The sequence below is a fragment of the Phaethon aethereus genome (assembly GCF_964289735.1).
Source record: "Phaethon aethereus genome assembly, chromosome: 1".
Lineage (NCBI taxonomy): Eukaryota > Metazoa > Chordata > Aves > Phaethontiformes > Phaethontidae > Phaethon > Phaethon aethereus.
The window spans coordinates 14002259-14021579 of NC_138575.1; the positions used below are offsets into that span (position 1 = coordinate 14002259).

At 39.3% G+C, this 19321-nt stretch overlaps 1 protein-coding gene across 1 annotated transcript in view; it reads right to left on the bottom strand.

Annotated features, from left to right (window-relative positions):
* CCDC146 (coiled-coil domain containing 146) overlaps positions 1-19321 on the bottom strand; it is a gene marked incomplete at both ends in the record, with an annotated part of 75278 nt that overhangs the window by 2307 nt on the left and 53650 nt on the right. The window contains 9 exons of the mRNA XM_082012410.1: positions 710-847; positions 2297-2425; positions 8017-8245; positions 8868-9092; positions 11754-11918; positions 12038-12126; positions 13478-13648; positions 14864-14959; positions 18677-18863. Of these exons, the coding sequence (XP_081868536.1) occupies positions 710-847; positions 2297-2425; positions 8017-8245; positions 8868-9092; positions 11754-11918; positions 12038-12126; positions 13478-13648; positions 14864-14959; positions 18677-18863 (1429 nt within the window). The remainder of the gene's footprint in view (positions 1-709; positions 848-2296; positions 2426-8016; positions 8246-8867; positions 9093-11753; positions 11919-12037; positions 12127-13477; positions 13649-14863; positions 14960-18676; positions 18864-19321) is intronic.

Here is a 19321-nt window from a genome sequence, read left to right on the forward strand (position 1 = left end):
GATTTAAGCCTTTCCGGGTGCTAAATCTAACAGCTAAGAAAAAAATAAAATCAACCCTGGCCTTGTTTTATGATAGTGACATTGCAATTTTTTTTTCTCTTTCACTCAGTTCTGCTCTATTTGGAGCTTTTTCATTAAGGAGGTGGAGGCGATAGAATTTTTGCTGCTCCTCAAACAATATTACTGGCAGTTAAAAGGAAATGGCTATAATTCTATAACAGTAACTGTATTGACAATGGTATTGCTTTCCTGTGTGGTTCTCCCTACCTAAATGACAAAGAAACTTTGAGCCAGATACCAAGTTTATATTTTTGTATGCTGGAGTAGAACTTACCTGGCTTTTTCGCTATTTCTTTTTAGCCTTTGACATGCTTCTTGTGGAAGGGCTGTTAAGTACACATGCAAAAGGGGGATTCTGCCAAGTTTCTAAGAACCTACCTGAGAAATAACTAATCCTATTTTGGTGAAAGGTACTATTTATGGTGCGACTTACTTTCAAAAAGAAAGTACACTCACCTAGTGCTTTTGGTATGTCTATATTACTGTTACTACTAAATGTCTGTGATTTCTGAAGACTAACATATGATTTGCCTGTCATTATTTCCAGCCACTTTTGTAACTTGCAAGTGAGTCATCTTACCTCTTGCCCAGATATTATTTAATTTCATTGAGGCCAGCAAGCAGAGCGTGCAGTGCCCTTCTTTCTTACCCTCTTGGCTAACAGCAGGGTGTCCTGCTTCCTGCTCTCCACCGTGGCACGGATTCTGTCTGTCAGCCGGGAAATGTGCTCGTAGAGCAAATCTGTCTCCAGCAACTTCTCCTCCTTCTGCACCAGCTCCACCTCAAGCTGCAGTGAGAAGGAGCATACAGGGCACAGGTAAATGGCAGCGGAAGGCGTGACACAAGCTGTTCCTGCCGTTGCTTGGAGAGCTGCGGAGCCAAAGCCGGCCAACAGCCGAACGAACTCCCAGCTGTACAGTTCTTCCATCTCGGACTGGGCCCTCCTGAGGGGCAGGGGGTTACACCAGCAGCATTGCTGCCTTGCTGTGATTTTCTCAAAAGCAATTGCTTGCTTTCTAGGGACCTTTTTTTTTTTTAAATCTTTTGGTTCCTTGAATCATGCTGTAATAAGGAGGTTTCTGCTCTTGCTTTCAATACCTTTTCCCTCCTACTGCTAAAAAGTAGAAGAAAGTGTGGGCTCCAAAGAATAAGAAAGTACTAAAAGGAGTTTAAAATCACAAGGAGATTGCGAGAGAAGGTTCGAAGTTCCCTCGCGGCTCCAAGGAGCCTGGCTTTTTAATGTGTGGGTTGGCAATAGTGGGCTGTGGCATAGCCTGCCTGGCTGTGCAGAGCTCCCTCCCGTCAAGCAATACGGGACAGTAATGCAAAAAGCTGGAGTAATTCAAGCAGAAGCGTTCATGGCAAAGCCTTACAAACTGGGTTTCAAAAGGAGGACTTGGGTGTGTACTGCTCTGAGCGCGCCGGTACCCGAATACCTTCACAGGCCCGTGTGGATCCTCCCCAGGCACTAAATACTGTGGGGGAGTTCTGTGCCCCTATGGGGCAGACAAAAGTATCTAAGAAAATACCGTGGTTGCTCAGTCCATTCCTTTACCTTCTCCCCACACAGGAGCTGCCCTGAAATTGTCTGTGACGTGGGTGCTAGAGCCTCGTCTGGATGCCGGCTCTGGCAGTTGGGGGTGGTGCCGCCGCCAGGCCTGCGGCGGCCTGGCCGCCTCTCCGTGGAGGTGTGCGCCGTGTCCCCGCTGGCACGGAGCAGAGCCGCGCCCCGCGCCCGGAGCGGGCTCCGCGTTTGGTCCTATGTCACACAGGCATCAACTTTCTTAAGGGGGTGGTGGGGCTGCCCCCAGCTCACCGCCTGAGCATTCTGGTCGAACAGCTAATAGCCAGTTGCAGATGAGGGACAAATTTGTTCATTAGCAGTTAATTATTTTGCATTTCTTCCCTCTGCTGCCTTTTCCGTGCCTTCCCGTAGTGCAGCAGGAGGGTCTGCGTGGACGTGGCAATGATGCACTGGCCCAGCTAGCGGAGGATGCTGCGGAGCCACCGCACGGAGCCCCTGCTTTTCGCCACCTCTCCAGCCTCTGTGGGGCGAAGTCAAAATGTCCCACAGCCAGTTGTCCTGGAAAGCAGGAGCTGGGCTGGAGCTCCCGTTATCCAATCATAATTATTTTAATTCCTCTTACAGGAAGTTTATTTTAAAAATACACCATTTGCTTTTTGTAGAAGAGGTCAATCACAGTGGGAGAGCTTGTGACAGGATAAATGATGTTACCTGCTCAATCTTTTTTAGCAGCTCAGGTGGAGACGGGTCCTTCCCTCCCAAGTCTCGCTTTCTTCTCTCATTCGCGGAGTCAGCAAAGATTTCCTCCATCCGTTTAATCCTGTCCTTGCACTGGGAATACTAGCAAACAAAAAACCACAAGTTAGTTTTTCAGACAAGAAGCCAAAAGCCCCGCTATTACTAGATGTCTGGAGATAGAGGGTCCCAGTGGGTCTGATTTACACCAGGAGAATGGCTCTGAAGTGGCTGGGGTGGCTGCCAACCCCTGGGCTTGGAAGCAGACTCCAGCCTTGCTGGGAGACGTTTGGGATGCTCAGGCGGAGAAGGACTAAGCAAAATGATACTGGTCAAACACTGGGAAACATTTCAGTATGAAACCAGAGGTGGATGTATGTCGTTCTCCTGTCCTATTGCTAATGAACGGGAATTTGAAAAAACAGTAGGTTGTGCCACAGAAGGTCATCCCTATAACGCACAAATACAAACCAGCTTCATCTTATTAGTGGTTTAACAGTCTTGAATGCTTGTTCCTTTGACTCCTCCACGTGCAATGCGACCACCCGAAATTGTGTATACGTAATGCTGCCACATGGAAGAGGCTTTTTCTTGGAGCCACCTGGTATCACAAGAGCCCTGGACTGGAAGATGATTTTCATCACACGTTTGGTAAGTAAGAAAAAGGCTGTCCCAGGGACTGATTATACCCTTTTTGGCTTCTGCCGGTGGCCTGGATGAAAAGCCGCAGACGGTTTGTACCAAATCAGGTCCTTTGGGCCGTAGCGGGGTGGGCTCAGGGCCACCCTCCACAGCCGCGGGGGCTGGGCAGTGAGCGGAGACCCACCACAGCTACGGCTCCGTCCTGAGGAGGGAGGGAGCACGGGCAAGGGTGGGAGCCCTCGCCGGCGCCCGCTTCCTTCCCCTTCCCCAGGTCTCTGCCACCCGGCCCGGCTGGCAGCTGCGGCGGCGGCGGCGCAGGGGCCGCGTTGGGCAGCTGGGGGTCCTCTGGGACTCGCAGCGGGAGCACGTCGCTGCCTAACACACCCGCAGAGCTTGATCCTCAGACTTTAACAGCCAAGGTTTCCTTGTACTGGGAAGGAGGGAGGGTAACACAGAAGATCATGAGCCATTTAAATTTTTTTTGAAAGGGAACTGCAGTGTGGCAGTTGCTGGACAGAGGAAAACCCTGCTGCCTGCCAGAAATGGAGTTACACCTGCTGCTTTGTCCTCAGGCTACTTTTTTTATCCTCGGGAATACACCAAACTTTTGGGTGGGGTGTCTTCCTTTATTCCCTACAATCTTCTGTTTGACCCACAGAATCCATTTAGGGATGTAGGAAGGCTGCAAGTGCCTGACAGTTTGGTTGCAAGTTAAATCTGAAAGTCCCACTTCCCCACCGGTTAGTGCTAAAGGTCTCATCGCTAAAGGCAGCCAAGTTTTCTACAATAAAGTTCCCAGGCACGTGTCCCGAAGCGACTCAGTGGTGACACTGAGCGACATGGTACTCCTGGGACCCAGAGAGGCAGGTGTTCCCTGACCTTTCCGATGTGAGACCTTCCCACAGAGTAACACTTCCCAGAATACGCTGGATGGACGTCCATGCTTCGCATAAACACTCGCTGAAGGAGTGACTGGGACCGTTTCTTCATGTTTGGACTTGCAGGACTGACAGCGGTGGGGTTTTGTGCTTTGATGCGCACCTGGCCGTCCATCAGTGCATTGTCACCGCGACCATGATCTATTAGCACTGACATAACATAACCCAAGTTGCTGTAAATGCTAACCCTCAACTGCAGGGGATGATATTATTGAGGAAATAAGCGGTCATGGGTGCTTGAAGTTACGAACAATCACCAAAAATATGAAGTAAATGTTTAGATGTTGCTACCGGGATGGGGTTTGTTCACTGAAAGTTAACAAGTCATGTTTAACTGGAAAAGGGAGAACTGACAGATCTCAGGTGGTAATGGAACGTTACCAGAACATTTGTCTCATACTTCTTTTTCTGGTAAAAAGGCATCACACAGCTCGCTCTTTTACACTTGGTCTAAGAGCAGGCAAAGACCTTAAATGACTGTAATGAACAATTTCCTTGTCAAACCATGATTCAGTGTGTAACTAGGTACTGAAAGATTTATTTTAATTATAAACAAGTAAAACTTAAGCCCAAAAATACACAGAGTGAAGGAATGTAAAAGCAGGACGAACACAAACAACAGGATGCAGCTATGCTTCCAGGGATGTTTCCAATCTGGGGCCAAATTTCTCAACCGCTAACTCAGGTGGACATGCCTTGTTGGAGGCAGTGGTACCTTAACAGGGTTGCAGACAGCTCACCAAGTAAAATTTTGCAGGACTGAATAGTTAATTTAGAGAAGAAGGACTATTGCAGCAAAGCCACTGTCCAAACTAGAAAAGAAATCTATAAAAAGATTCATGTTAAACTTAAATACTAGGCTTGCTTTTAAATGCAATATGAATTGGGAGTGATTAGATGCAGGTTACTCCAAAAGTACAGACAACAAAGCACATTTAGAGATATACAGGCTATTCCGTGTCTGCTTAAGTGATATGACTACAGGCATCTTTATTTTCTCCTGATTTGTAGTGTTTCCTTTGGAGAAGACTTTATCTGAATTCTAAGAGATTCTAAGTCTTAAAACTAAAAAAAAACCCCACAAAACTTCTTTCTTGCAGTGGATTTGATACAGAGGATAGGAAGAGGCTCTACAAGAGAGGCTTTTCTATGCTTGTAAATAGTCAGGAGGAGTTGTTGAAGGATGAACAGACAAGAGGGAACACATGCCTAGATAAAGGGACTGGTCTGAAAAAGTGGAGATCTGGTGTTTATTTTTGAAATCTCAGAGAAGGTAGGTGAGGTATGTAGAGCACTAGAAAAGGACAAATACACCTGATTTTAAAAATGGGGGGAAAAGGAGCTATGGAACTATAAATAATTTATCTTCACTTTCTGAACAATAAATCTGGAACAAATCATTACGCTTTCTTTGTAGGTAGCTAGAAAAGAAAATGGGTAGGAATAAGAGCCAACACAAGTGTATTGAGACAGGGACACAGGCGTGTCCCAAACCAGACCGACTTCTGACTATCATAATTTAACAGATGTGTGGACGACAAATAGTAGGTGTCATACATCTTGATTTTTACACGGCTTTGATATTGTTTCATATGACATTCTCATAAACAAGCTAAGGAAAGGGGTTCTTGATGAAAATATGAGGTAAGTACTACATCAGTAGAATGAGGTTAAGCTCAGAGAGACTGCAAATGCTTTTGGGAGAAGATTCAAATTCAAAATTACCTTGGTCTGAAAAAAGGCCCAAAGAAAAGAGATACTATTGAATAAAAAATGCAAGGTGCTACAAGTAGGCAGGAAAAACCAGCTGTACAAGTACAGAATCAAGGTCAACTGATTAGATACCCTTTCTTTAAAAAAAGGATCTGGTTGTTACATATATTTACATGAAGGTGAATCAATATGCCATGTTGCAAGAAAGGCTACAATCGTACCTGGACACATAAGCAGGAATGCAACCTGCAAGATGCCTGAATGAATCCTTTCACTCTGAGCCACTGATATGAGGCACTGCAACTCGAGAAAAATAAAGACCAAGTTCTAAAAATAAAAGAAATGCAAAAAAAGAATGGTCCAAGAAAAATCTGTAAGGCCTGATTGAAAGAAACGGGGTTGTGTAGCCTAGCAAAAGGCTGGGAGGGGAACATGATTAACTTTCTTCCAGTAACAGGAAACGTTGCAGGAAGGAAGAGTATGATCCGTTTGTCATGTCCCTGGTGGAGAGAACACCAATCAATAGGTTACACTGCAGCAAGAAATATCCAGGCTAACAGTTAAGAAAATCTTTCCACTGTTAAGGAAGCACTGGGACAGCTTGCTGGGGAAACTGGAGTTTCCCAGTGGCGGTTTGAAAGCACAGGCTTGGCCCTCTCAGGAATGACAGGCTGGATTAGGAGCAGGATTGCCTAGATAAATTCTTTACCTCTCTACCAGCCCCATTTTTCTATGACTGCAATGATGTAGTCTGGAGATTTTCATGGGGTTATATTAAAACCTGCATAAAGGGTGATGCCAAATGCCTCGACAAAACTGTAGCTCCCTGTTACATTAGTTGAACTCTGAGGCATGAAAGTCCCATTACAGCATATTGACAGCTCAGCAGGTCTAGTTGTTGGAATAATTAATGAATAATTAATTTGGCAACGAAAAGCAGAATTCAGACTCAGGCTTACGGCTTTTATTTAATCATGGAGATAAAGCCAAACAATTTGAAACTGTTTCTCACTAGACATAATGGCTATTGGCAGTGGGAGGAAGAGTATTAATGCTAGAATGGTTGAGCATAAGGACATGGCTGGGTTAACAGCCAGTTTGAACTACCTAATACTTGGTAACCACAGTATCTAGTTACATTTTAAAGGCTGATAACTGGTTATTTGCCATTGTCCACTGGAAGATCTCTGACTTGGGAACATTTATTAAGACTACTTCATGTGTAATATCACACCACTCTGTATTTTCCTATTTTTAATTTTATGTCAATATTGCAAAAAGATTCAAAGCACCTGTAGCAATAGCCTCCCTTTAATGTTGACTCCAGGCTTCACATGAACCATCACCACAAAGGAGAAAGCTTTAGGAACGCAAAACAGAAAAATCAAAGTTTCATGATTGACCCTGTCAGTTCACAAAAATCATCTGCATTTTGTTACTGTATTTGACTCAGTGACTCTCCATCTCATTCTAAATCTTACCTGAAAACATCTCTTTTTTTTTCTTTAGTCTATCATCTTTTTTTCATACTCCCTCTGTTCATCATTTAAATCTGTAATGGCACCGTAAAGTTCTTCAGGGTACAGCCTGCATATGGTATTGTATAACATTGTATTCTTCTAGCAGAGCATACAATTTCTTTAAAAGACCAGAGGTAACAGAAAAGTGCAAGCACTATTTAACAGTGAGTCACAGCTCCCATCCATGCAATTACAAATGGCAGTGGTACACCCTAATTTATGATTTTGTGCAGACACTAACAGAATACGTATGGAAAAAATTACCATCTGGAGATAAGGTCAAAAGTAAATGAGCCATTTCAGAAAGCAAGGAAAGAATGTCCCAAACAATGATGAACACTGCAGTTTGTTAGTTGTTTAATGTCATGTTGTAACTAGAACTAAAACTTACACTGTTTTTGTGTAGAAGAAAATGTATGTGGATTATATCACTGTAGGCAGCAGAGTTTCCAGAGTAGGCTCAGGGTCAAGTGTGAATCAAGTTATTATTTTAGAAATTTGACGAGCTAAGTATATCTCCCACCCCTCCACCTACCCCCATCAATAGAGTTTTACACAAATTTTATCTACATACCCATTTTTCCCCCATGACTCCCATTCTCCAGCTTAGTCATACTGACATTTCAGGCTATGAGGAGGGTTAGCTGAGATTCCATACCCAGGGAGCATTTGGCATGTGCTTAACAAAGTGTATCAGCCAGCTACACAAAAGCTCACGTATCTGAAGTTGGAAGCATGCATCAGTGCTTTGCTGGACAGGTGTGTTATTGAACTTTCTGTTTTAATAAACATTGTACATGAAGAAGTTTTTTTTCTATGAAATTAACTTTTAAAATACAGAATAATACAAACAAACAAAAAAAAGGCTTTCTTTCCCACCAACCTGTATCTGAAGTACCACCAGATGTTCATCCAGGGCATTTTTCACTGGGAGAGCTTTGAAGCACAATTTAATCTGTCTCTTTTTCTCATCTACCTTCAGCTTCAGAAATCTGATCTTTTCGTCCATAACTTGCATCTCAATATCTCCATTTCTACACAACATTTCTTGCATGTTTAGTTTTTCATATAAAATGCATAGTTCTTCTTCTCGATTTCTGAGCAGAAGACCACTGCAATAAGCCCAAAATGAAAAGGTAAAATTTTTAAACGATTGACTCATATTCAGTGTATTCCACTCAAGAACATAACTGGCAACCTTGAAAGATAGCAATAATCTGTGAAAATGTGCAAAGGTTTCACAAATATTATTTTAATATCACGACAACATTTTAAATAGATAACAAAATCATTATGATGTGAAACTACAGAACAAACAATTGTAAAGATTGATCTAGTCTCTCATATAATTTTAAAAGCTCTTCTGGCTTTCCACAGCATTCACTTAAAAATGGATTAACATGATCAGGGAGCTTTACATCTTCTGCATTTTTATACCTTATCTGTGCACAAGGCACAAACAGAGGAGGAAGCTACAAGCTCTCAAGGCATTCAGTAGCCAATCTACTGTATTTTTAATACTAATTCTGAAGAATTAACATCTTCAGAATGGAGAAAAAACATCTGTGTAATGCAAAGCAGCTTTGACATTGCAGTGAGGCAGACTGTTTAGTGAAACATTGGAGTGAGACAGTCTTTTAGGATTCCTAATTTGGAGTGCTCAGAAGTTGAAAAATATTGTTGCTTCATGAGTTCAAAATTAAACTCTATACTACATCAAATTTACATGTATACCTCTCATTTCGTTGCTGAATAGCCCTTTCATATTTTTTGCGTAGCTGCACCATTTCCTCTTCAATGTGGGTGACCGTACAGGTAAGCCTCTCAAGATCCAGACACCGTTGCTTTTTCTTTTCTTTCATCTCATGTATGATTTGTACAATTTTGCAATAATCACTTTTGAGACTGTCTGTAATTGCTACATTATTTGTATTCTTCAGGTGTTGTTTCTGCAATTTTCTTTAACATAACAGAAAAGTAGGAAAGTTTACAGTCCTTTCAATTTGAAAGCACTTTCAGCAAATAAAAGCAGATCTTAAACTAATTCCTCAAATACACGGAGGATCTTCTGTGTCACTCTGCTTCACAGAAGCATTACAAGAAGTAGGAAGACTCTCTGAGAACAGCTTCTCTCTGCAAGGTGTTTCCAGCTTGAAGAGACCTGGATTATGGTCCCCAAAAATGCTATGAAGGGAGCACAGCACTACACCTCTTTTCATCTCCACTGGGTAGCCCAAGGCTATGTAAGAAATAAAGTTCAAGAGGAGAAGCATAAACTGTGATGCAAAGCCTAAATGTGTAGAAATCCTGCCCTTCTATTTAAAGAGTGATATTTAAATAATTCTGTGCTTGCGATTCAAAGGTCTCCAAGTTTATTGTTTATAAAACCATGTATGACAACATTCACACAAGAAAGAAAATTATCAGTTTCCCTGTTTGACAGATGAGAAAAAAAAATCACAGTGAAAGGTTAGTGGCAAGGTCACATTATAGACCCACAAAAAAGAAGAACAGAACTCATCAATTCCAGTGACCTTGCTGGCTACTAGATGATGGTCCCTCACTTAAAATACAGATTCTTGTTGCCACACAGATCATTCATTTGCTCACAACATGGAACTTAGAGTTACTGCATTTGATTGTGGCAAGTATCACTTCTTGATCAAGTATCACTACTTTATCTACACCAGGGAGATAGTCACGTCAACATACAAAAGAGGTAGTGAAAGGAGAAGCATAATCTCCTGTTAAAATACAGAACTGCAGATGAAATATCCTGCCTCCCCTCGTGGGCTCCATCACTGCATTGCCGAATCACTCTGTACAAGCAGTGAGCTGCTTTCTGGTTCATTTCCCTTGTGTGTGTAACACTTTCCAGTCCCCCAGGGTATTATTGAATTGAATTAAAGTTCTGTAAAGCAAGTTTCAGACTGAAAGCACGACAGTATTGCAGAAATGCAATGTGTGATTAAATATTTTCTGAAAAACCTTTCTCTTATTTGGACTGATACTCTGTCCTCCAAATTGTGTAGGATGAAGTTAAGTCAGTGATAGTATGATACTAAAGTCTATTACTTGGATTAAAAATATTTTCCATAAGCAAGAGAATTACTGATAATTCAGTACCTCTTGCTAATTTTAAATCTAGATTTGCAGAGATCAAGATGCCTGTCGGATCTTTACTGGAGTAGGGTCATCTACGATAATTAGATATTTCTGCCATCTAGACAATATACAACAGTCTTAGCTTTTTCCCTCCCTCCTTTCACCAGTAACTAATAGGGAAGGTCTCAAAAACTTTAGCACAAAGTGTCAGCTTGTGCATCTTGACAAAATCATTTGAATCACTGCAGTTCCACTTCTTTTCTAGCTACCTCCAGCTACCATGACTTTGAAATCAAGCTACTCGGAGATTCACAATATACTTTGAGTGAACATATCCTGAATGCCTTCCTTTGGCCTGGTTGTGCAATGTTTTGGCACCGAAAAAAAAGTTTTTGGAAAATCAAATTATTTTTAAACTACTTGGTTTTGGCTGTGCTGTTTTGCATGCACAGTTAACTATTCACTAGCTTCCTACTTTCCCAACTACTGGTTTCAGAGACATTGTGGTTCTGTCTATATTGCAGAATATCATCACTGGGATGACAAAAAAAAGGCAAAAAGATATCTCCATTAAATAATGGTCTAGGAAAAAAAAGAGTCCCATGCACCATCTGTCCACCTCATCCTCTTTGTTGTGACTGTAACCTTTCATTTTGACTAGGATTGCCTGGAAATTGAAACCATGTTTTGTTTGATCTGAAATAAACATTATCCAATAAACTTCAGTTTGAGTTTGAACCAAGCAACCCAGTTTGTTCTAATTAGACAGCCACATTACTAGCTAGTGACTCATTTAGTAGTACCATGCACCAGTACATTGTGGAATCACATGTTTTGGACCTCTTTTTGTCTAAGGATAAGCAAGGGTGAGTACAACAGTGTTGTTCATATTGAATGAAACAGAATCATAGAATCAAAGAATCATCGAATGGTTTGGGTTGGAAGGGACTTTAAAGATCATCTAGTTCCAACCCCCCTGCCATGGGCAGGGACACCTTCCACTAAAGTAGGTTGCTCAAAGCCCCATCCAACCTGGCCTTGAACACTTGCAGGGATGGGGCATCCACAACTTCTTTGGGCAACCTGTTCCAGTGCCTCACCACTCTCATAGTGAAGAATTTCTTCCTTATACCCAATCTAAATCTACCCTCTTTCAGTTTAAAGCCAGCACCCCTTGTCCTAGCATGATAATGCGCGTACTAGAGGATCAAGAACTGTGATACAAAGGAAATGCAATGACAGTTTATCCCTTCAAAGGACAGGAAAGTAAGAGAGTATGCAGACAAACTCCAAAAATGCTTCATGCCATGCAGTGATGCTCAAGCTAATTGTGAAGTGTTAGGGTGACAAGAAATTAGAACAGATTATGTAAGGGTGTTGCTAAATGTCTTTGAATCAGGATAATAACTATCAAGGATGATATAGGCGTAGCTGAAGTTGGACTAGATTATCTATTAAGATTCTTTCTAATCTTACATTTTTATCATTGTGATCTACAGCTTACGTAAAACTCACCTTTCCTTGGTTGTTACAATATTCCTTAAATTTTCTATTTCATTTCCTAGCAACTTGACCCGGTTTTTAATTTCATTTGCTTTCTGCTGAGCAATGTGCACCAAATTTATACATTTATTCCTTTCATTTTGGATAGCATCATACATTTTAGCAAATCCTTGGAGTCTGAGGAAATGACAAGTGTGAAAGAAATAATTATTATGATTTTAGGCATGCATTATTTGGATAAAAATTGCTTTAAAAGACATTTTTTAGCTAATGTATTGTTACTATTATTTTCTTACTGTTTTTGGATTTCTCTGCTCCTCTTTTTATACTCTCTTATTTCAAGATCTTTTCTTTTTATTTCTTTAACAATATTTTGGAGTTGTATCTGAAATTTAAATAGAATTCAGTGAGCACTTTAGATACATCAAAGAAATATCTTCAAAGAAATAACTCAGAGCAGATATTCCTCCTAGACGAGGAAAAGACAATGAGGCAAGATTATTCTAAGAACTTATTCTAATTATAATGAAACGCTTTTACTGTAACAGCATTAAAGAATACAATCTTTCTGTGTATATTAAGCTTACAATGCCTGTTATTAATGTAGATAATTTGATGCTGCACCTTAAAATGCTTGGTCTCTTGTAGCTGGAGTTCTGCTGTTTCTATTAATCATCCTCTTGGTTCCATCACTATATAATTACTTGGCATATGCACCACCGAAATTGTAGCTTTTCAAGTAAAATTTTTTTTTTACTCTTTTCTGGCTTTAGCAATCACTGATGCTTGAGTAGAATGGTACATTTACATTTTGTTATGGCTCTGGACCTTTTGATTTCAGTTGTGTTCAGTCTTTAATAAGAGCCTGAGTCATTAACCTTCAAGGGACAGGCCTTTTCTCACCTCACACTGGTATCAGGAGGAGACTGGTATAAATAAGCTGGTGGATGTTGGGTTGCAACTCTGGGCATGTGTGTGTTCATTACTTTGTACTGTTTATTTTTTTGATCTGTTTTATGGAATGATTTTTATTGAAGGTGCAAAGCCTGACATGTTTGTTTATTTTTATAGACAGTCAAAGATTCCCAAAGTGCTAGAAGGGTAGCTTATCTAATTTATTTGAATACAGACATACATTGTGGAAGCATAAATAGTTCATTCCCATATACAAACCTGGTAGTTAATATAAACTGTACAACATCACGGCACATATTTGATATTACAATGCCAGCAAACTGTAGGCAGCAAACCCAATGACTACTCCCAATGACCATAGGAAAAGTTTTCCTTCCATCTTTCTTCACATTAATATAACAATTTACATCTGGAAATGTGTCAGGAAAATAAAAATTGCTGCCTCTCCTTGGCATGAGTAGCAGTTCTGTTTATCTTTTAATGTCTATATATTTGTAAAAATAAAACACGTAACTGTACTTCCAAGAATCTCAGTTGAGGATATCTGCTTTTCTGCCTCTTTATTCCATAGACTTCAAAGAAAATGTCCTTTCAAATACTTTGTTTCAACTGTGGCATGATATTTTAATATACTATTGCACTGCACCACAAATTGCCAATGAAACAACAGAGTATTGTGAGCTTCCTGTGCTGTAATGGAACTTCAAAGTAAAGTGGGAAATGAGAGTCCATAGTGCTCTCCTCACTAGTAATTTCATTTGTCCATATACTTGCTTTTACTTTAGAAGAGTCTTCCAATTATACGAGTTAATTTTTTTTACCTGGGCTTTCTGAACATCCCTAGATTTCTGTTCCTTCTCTTCAATTTTAAGCCAAGTCAGATGTGCAAGTCTGGATAACTCATCTCTGCATTTTTCCTGCTCTTTGAAAAGTCGGCGTTCTTCAGCAATACATTCTTCTAGAACGCGGGCATCCATATCTGATACCATTTCCTAAAGAGAATTAAATTCAATTCCTTATGCATCGATGCATCAGTGTTGGCAAACTCAAAGTTGGAAATACTTTGGGTTTATCTACAAAGTAAACATATATTCAGACTATATGGATTAAAAAAAAAAAATATATATTGCTTTAAAATACCCGATTCTGCTGAAATACCGTGCACAATCCCTATAATAACATGTCAAAATAATTTATCACCTAGAAGCATTTCTGTTCCTTAGTCTAGCCTGTCTTTCAGCTATTGCCCATTGGGCAGAATGGTTCCTTATGGCCATATAACCTTTAAATAAGTTTACTGTCAGCTCTTGAGATTTCCATACTACACAATGGAAGACACTGAGCTTTCACATTAAGGGACCAAATTTAGGCATTTAAAACAGAGCAAAGTATCTAGATGCCCAGAGTTGTTGGAGATTCAGTCAATACAGTCAGTGAACTCTAAAAAGCTATTTGCTCTACCCAGCGTAGGCTAACCTCTTTAGGAGGAGGTGAATGGATGGCTTCCTAGGTTCCACTGACGACATGACTAGACTGTTATTGACTATATGGCACATTATATACATATCCCACACACAAATAGTGACATGTAGATACTGAACACATATGTATTCAAACACAAGCTCATAACACTAACAAATTCAAAGAGAGCATAAAAAGAAAATGCATATAAGGGTGAGAAGATAGGAGATCTTAAGAAGGTATGTCTGAAATACATTGCTTCTTATATCATTTATATAGTGGCAAGTACTAATACTGTCATAACTGAGACATCTGCATTTCCACACTATATATGGCTGTGCTGAGTATAAACAGACATCCACAAATGACAAAACCATAAAGATGAAAAATTATAATGTACAAATGCTGACTTGTCCTTGGTTCAACAAGACACTGTGCCATATCCAAAGGAAATTCATAGCAATCATATTTCTACTATCTGTAATGTAGTTAATGATATTCAGAACGACTTAACCTAGAAAGCAGATTTGCTTTCTGCCTTCCAATATGTGACTACTAACACCGAAAAATTTTTTAAATATGACAAACAAGTGCTCTTTAAAACTGAACAAATGCCATCGTGTGTTTTCTCTCCAGAAAGCTGCAGCTAGAAACTCCCATCAGTTTTTCTTCAAACAGTTCCTTTATTCTCATGATTGAAAACTAACTGTTACAGTAAAAAAGTATGAGAAAGCAGAACTCGGCACCTGTTTGGCTAAACTTCTCTTGGTCATTTCAATTTCCTTCTGCAGTTCTCGTCGTCTTTCTAATAATAATCCATTACTTTTAGGGATGGCTTCTGCCTACAAAAATAAACCAAGCACACCGAGTGATGCCAACAAAAGATGTGAAAAATGTAAATTGCAGATAATATATTTGAAGTAGTTACACACATTAAGAAATTAATTTTCTGTCTTGTTACAATAGCTAGTCCAAGATTTCTTTGTTGAGAAGAGTTCCTCAGAAACATATCCAAGTTTCTAAAATTTTTAAGAATTTAATTATAAACACTAAACTTCACCAAGCCCAGTTTAAGTACTGAATTTATAAGGGTTATGTTTTTCAGCAACTAAGCTGTCATTAAAAAAAGCAAAAATCACAAAGAGAGACTATGTAACGAAGTCACCTAAATTCACAGAGGATTTTCTGAGTTATATTCTGACATTACTGAAGGAAAAAAATATATCTACCACTGCTTTTAATATAGTCACATCTGTGTAGCTTTGATATGGTTTTTGCTTTTTGTTATTAAAGTAGGATTTTCCTGTTTCCTCCTTAGGCTCTAGAAAGTCAGAACTAACACCACAGTTATGTACTATTTTTTCTTGTACATTATTGGAAAATTCGTTTATTCAATCAGATTTTAAAAGGACGTGTGTGAAGGAAGGCACATTAGAAACTACCTTCTGACTGAAATATATCTGAACAATCCCTCTACAACTACTTGCATGATATAACTTGTAAGGCAAAAGGTTGTATTGGCTTCACAGTTACTAACTTAAAAATTCTTTATGGTTTAAGTAAGAAATAAACATAGCAGGCTAACTATGCAGGCATATATTGCCTGTCTGTAATTGCAAATCTGTAATTCATACAGGTGGGGAAAAAATGACAGTGAATGACACATCTGGAAGCTGTTCAAAGATAATATACGCAACCTTGTGGTGTCTTTCTCAGATCTCAACCAGATATTAGAGTTCAAAACACTATACCTCAATACAGATAATGAGATGTTTTGCACTTATGGTTTTCACTTCTGTGATAATATTATCAAATTAGATGTTTTTCACTTGCATTAAGGGAAAGGGAAACAACAGGCACAATAATGGTCAACCTGTGGATTTACTTTGGTTTCAGCTGCCAACTCTGAGATTTGATTTGACTTAGGTTTGCTAAAAGGTCAATAAAACCTATTCTAAGCAAATTACTTTCACTCCCGTGGAAGGAGCAAACACAGCTTTTCTGTGGAGCATATGTTAGTTACCACTTCTGCTGTGTAAAAGGCTGTAGTGTCTGTAAGTAGGCATTTCCACATTTTCAAGATGGGATTCTGAAGATGCCATCACGTTCTTGAGTCTAAAAGTAGAAAGCTCATAAAAACATCTTTAATCCATTAAGGACTTTTGTTCACATAAGACATGACTAAACTTAGGCACTTTTGGCTGTCTCTGTGTTGGCCTGCCCGAAGAGAAGGCATGCATGGAGAGGAACAGCAGTTCTGCTCTGGGCTGGCAACAGCCAGAGCGGCCAGTTCTCTTTCACACAGAATGTCGGCGTTTAGCAATAGCTGACCTTTCACAACTTACTAAGAAGAAAAACACATTTGAAGGAAGTGTTCCTGTAATTTCCTTATTCTACTAACCAGTCATTCTGCACTTAGCACGTGATTTAAAGTAAGAGAAATCTGGGGAAGCACACTGATGTACTGCTGCTTCCGCAACGACATTTTTATACTAGCAATTAATTCTTGTGAATTTTTCACTTGGAATCACAATGAATAACTGTAAATCTGGCTTTTAAAGTAGTTAATGGAACTTCAATTACTTAAAATATTTTAACTTTTCCTAAGTGTGCTCCCAAGTCTTCCAAATTAAAATAGTTTCAAGATAGCAAAAGCCAAGCAGAATCAAGCCTGCCACTCTAGTCTTTCATACTCCAGTGCTGCATTTGCACTGACCATGCTGCAGGGGAGGGGTGATTTCACATTTTCTCTTCTATAAGAGACAAGAAAGGAATCGGAGGAAACACAGAGCATGGGAGGATGAGCTAAAACAACCATAGTGCCATTGCCTGTTTGCATTAGGGCAGCATCCCGCAACTTCTGGAGTAAAATACTGCTTAGAATTTCATTTCTATCTCTACTGGCACCCCCTTCCTCCACTCCTCATGATGACGCTACTTGCAAGACACATAAAAACCTATAGGATAACCTCATGTTAGCACTGAGGGAATCCTTTGCAATGCAACTTAACCTTAAGGGTTTCATTACAAGGTCTTGCCCTTTCGCAGTGTGAAGTGGTTGGGTTGGCTTTGGATCTCACCCAGGACTGTGAGCTCTAACCACAGCTATCGGTGAGTTATGGCATTTGATTTTAGCATTACATGCTTTTGAACAATTGTGATTCTCCCCCCAGGATTATTTCTTCAGGAGGAACACAGGAAAAAATACCATTTCCCAGATGCTCTTAGCTGATAGTGAAGAGAAACTCAGTATGAGCTTTAAGATCAAAGTCTGGAATACGAGTCAGCCCCTTAATTAGTATTTCAGGAAATTCAGTCTAAAATTTTTTTGTGTAGTTATAGAGCTTTCCTTCCTCCTCCCAGGTGGGCTTATATTATTAAGTAATTAATACACATGTGAATTCAGGAAGAATTTCAGGGGAGACAGAAAAAAATTGTATTATTTAATAATATTAAATACTACTGAGTAATGTTGAGAGTAGTTTAAATAGCAAAGCTAAGTATGTATGAGTTTTGATATCTTACAGTTATTTTTAAAAACTTTACAATGATGTAAATAAGATTTTTTTTCTGCCCTGAATTGCTTAGAATGACCAAGAGAAATTTCAAGGATACTGTGTCAAGGTAGGAAACATCAAATCCTTTGAAAAAATATTCACCTGACTAAGCAAAGATTAATTTTATAAGAATGACATACAATTTAGATTAAGCAAGGAGCTAATATAGGAGAAAAGCTTAAGAAAGAGAGAATGGAAGAACCAGTAATGAGAAGAACAGAACACAAAAAAGTTGTAGACAAAGTAAATTTTAAAGAAAGAATTGGAAGGAGAAAAGAAAGGAAATGCTTTGAATAGAGAAGGAGAATGATACTGCCCTTTAAAATCAACATAGAAGAGGCACAAATAAAACAGAAGAGAGTAAATCAGTATGGGAAGAGGAATGGGTGAAATACTAATGCAGGGAGAAAATGAGGAAGGTGAAATTTGAGTGGAAACAAAGAGAACATAGGGAATTATTTCATATTATATAATACCAAACTTTATATGCTGATAGTTTCCTGTCCCCTGGAATAATGTTAAATACATTATAAAATACTTACAGTAATGTACAAACAACCTTAAAATTTTAAAAAGATGTATCTTTTCATCATTTGGGAGCCAGGGAGTACTTGGCTCTATTTTTCTGATACAAATTTCTTTGATGCCAATGGGTAAGTCACTATATTACTTCGCTCATAAAGGACCACACTTCCACAGTGCTTTAAAGGAAGAGAAGACACCACAGTGCCAATATAATCTCCCAGTTCTCCTTGATAGGATGCTCACACCTAAAATCCATTTCTTGAGAATAGTCCAAATATATCTTGATGCAGTATGTTTATTACAGCCAGGGCACCTAGAGGTTTCTTTTTTAGTTGTAGCAATACTCTTGACACTTTTCTGTGCATAAGACAAAACAGTCTTCTCCCCTTCTTCCTTTTAGGACCAGTCAAAAGGTTTCATAGACAGATTTTTTACAAGAAAATTTAGAATCCTTATGATCAATGCATTCACACAGACCTCTAATTTGAGTCTTTTATGCTGTGACTTATCTTGTTCCAAGGAATCATAAATCATATGCAGTTTTAATTCCATCTTTTTTAAATTTCTCAGTTCTCTCTCTTTCTGCGTTTGCTTGTGAATGAGAATATCATGTTGGTTTTTTTTCTCCAAGACACATTTATTTAAGTTGTCATCCAGAGCTTCTCTATATAGATAGACACAGAGTTTTAGAAACACGTAACTTGACCAAGACATGTATGCAAACAGACACGAACGCTTCAATGGGTTTTGAGTACTGCATCATTATGGCTGAGCAGCAAGATAAACTCATAAACTACAGACACAAATTACCTAAAAAGGTAGCATTTTTATAACTTTAATCAATGATAATATTCCTAATGATGTCAATGAGTTCTTACAGTCTGTTCTAAATATTCTAAAAATTCCAGAGAAAATATTACTTATAAGAAGAAGACAACACATTTTCAGTCTAAGGGAATATTTACAAGTTCACGTCACTCAAACATTTCAATTTAAAGTGCCACTATCCTTTAACACAAAACTTTAAAGGTGGAAGATTGTTGCTGAGCATATGGCCATTATTACAATTATACACCTTCTTCAGCAAAGAAGGAATCATTTGAAGCTTGCAATCAACCTAAC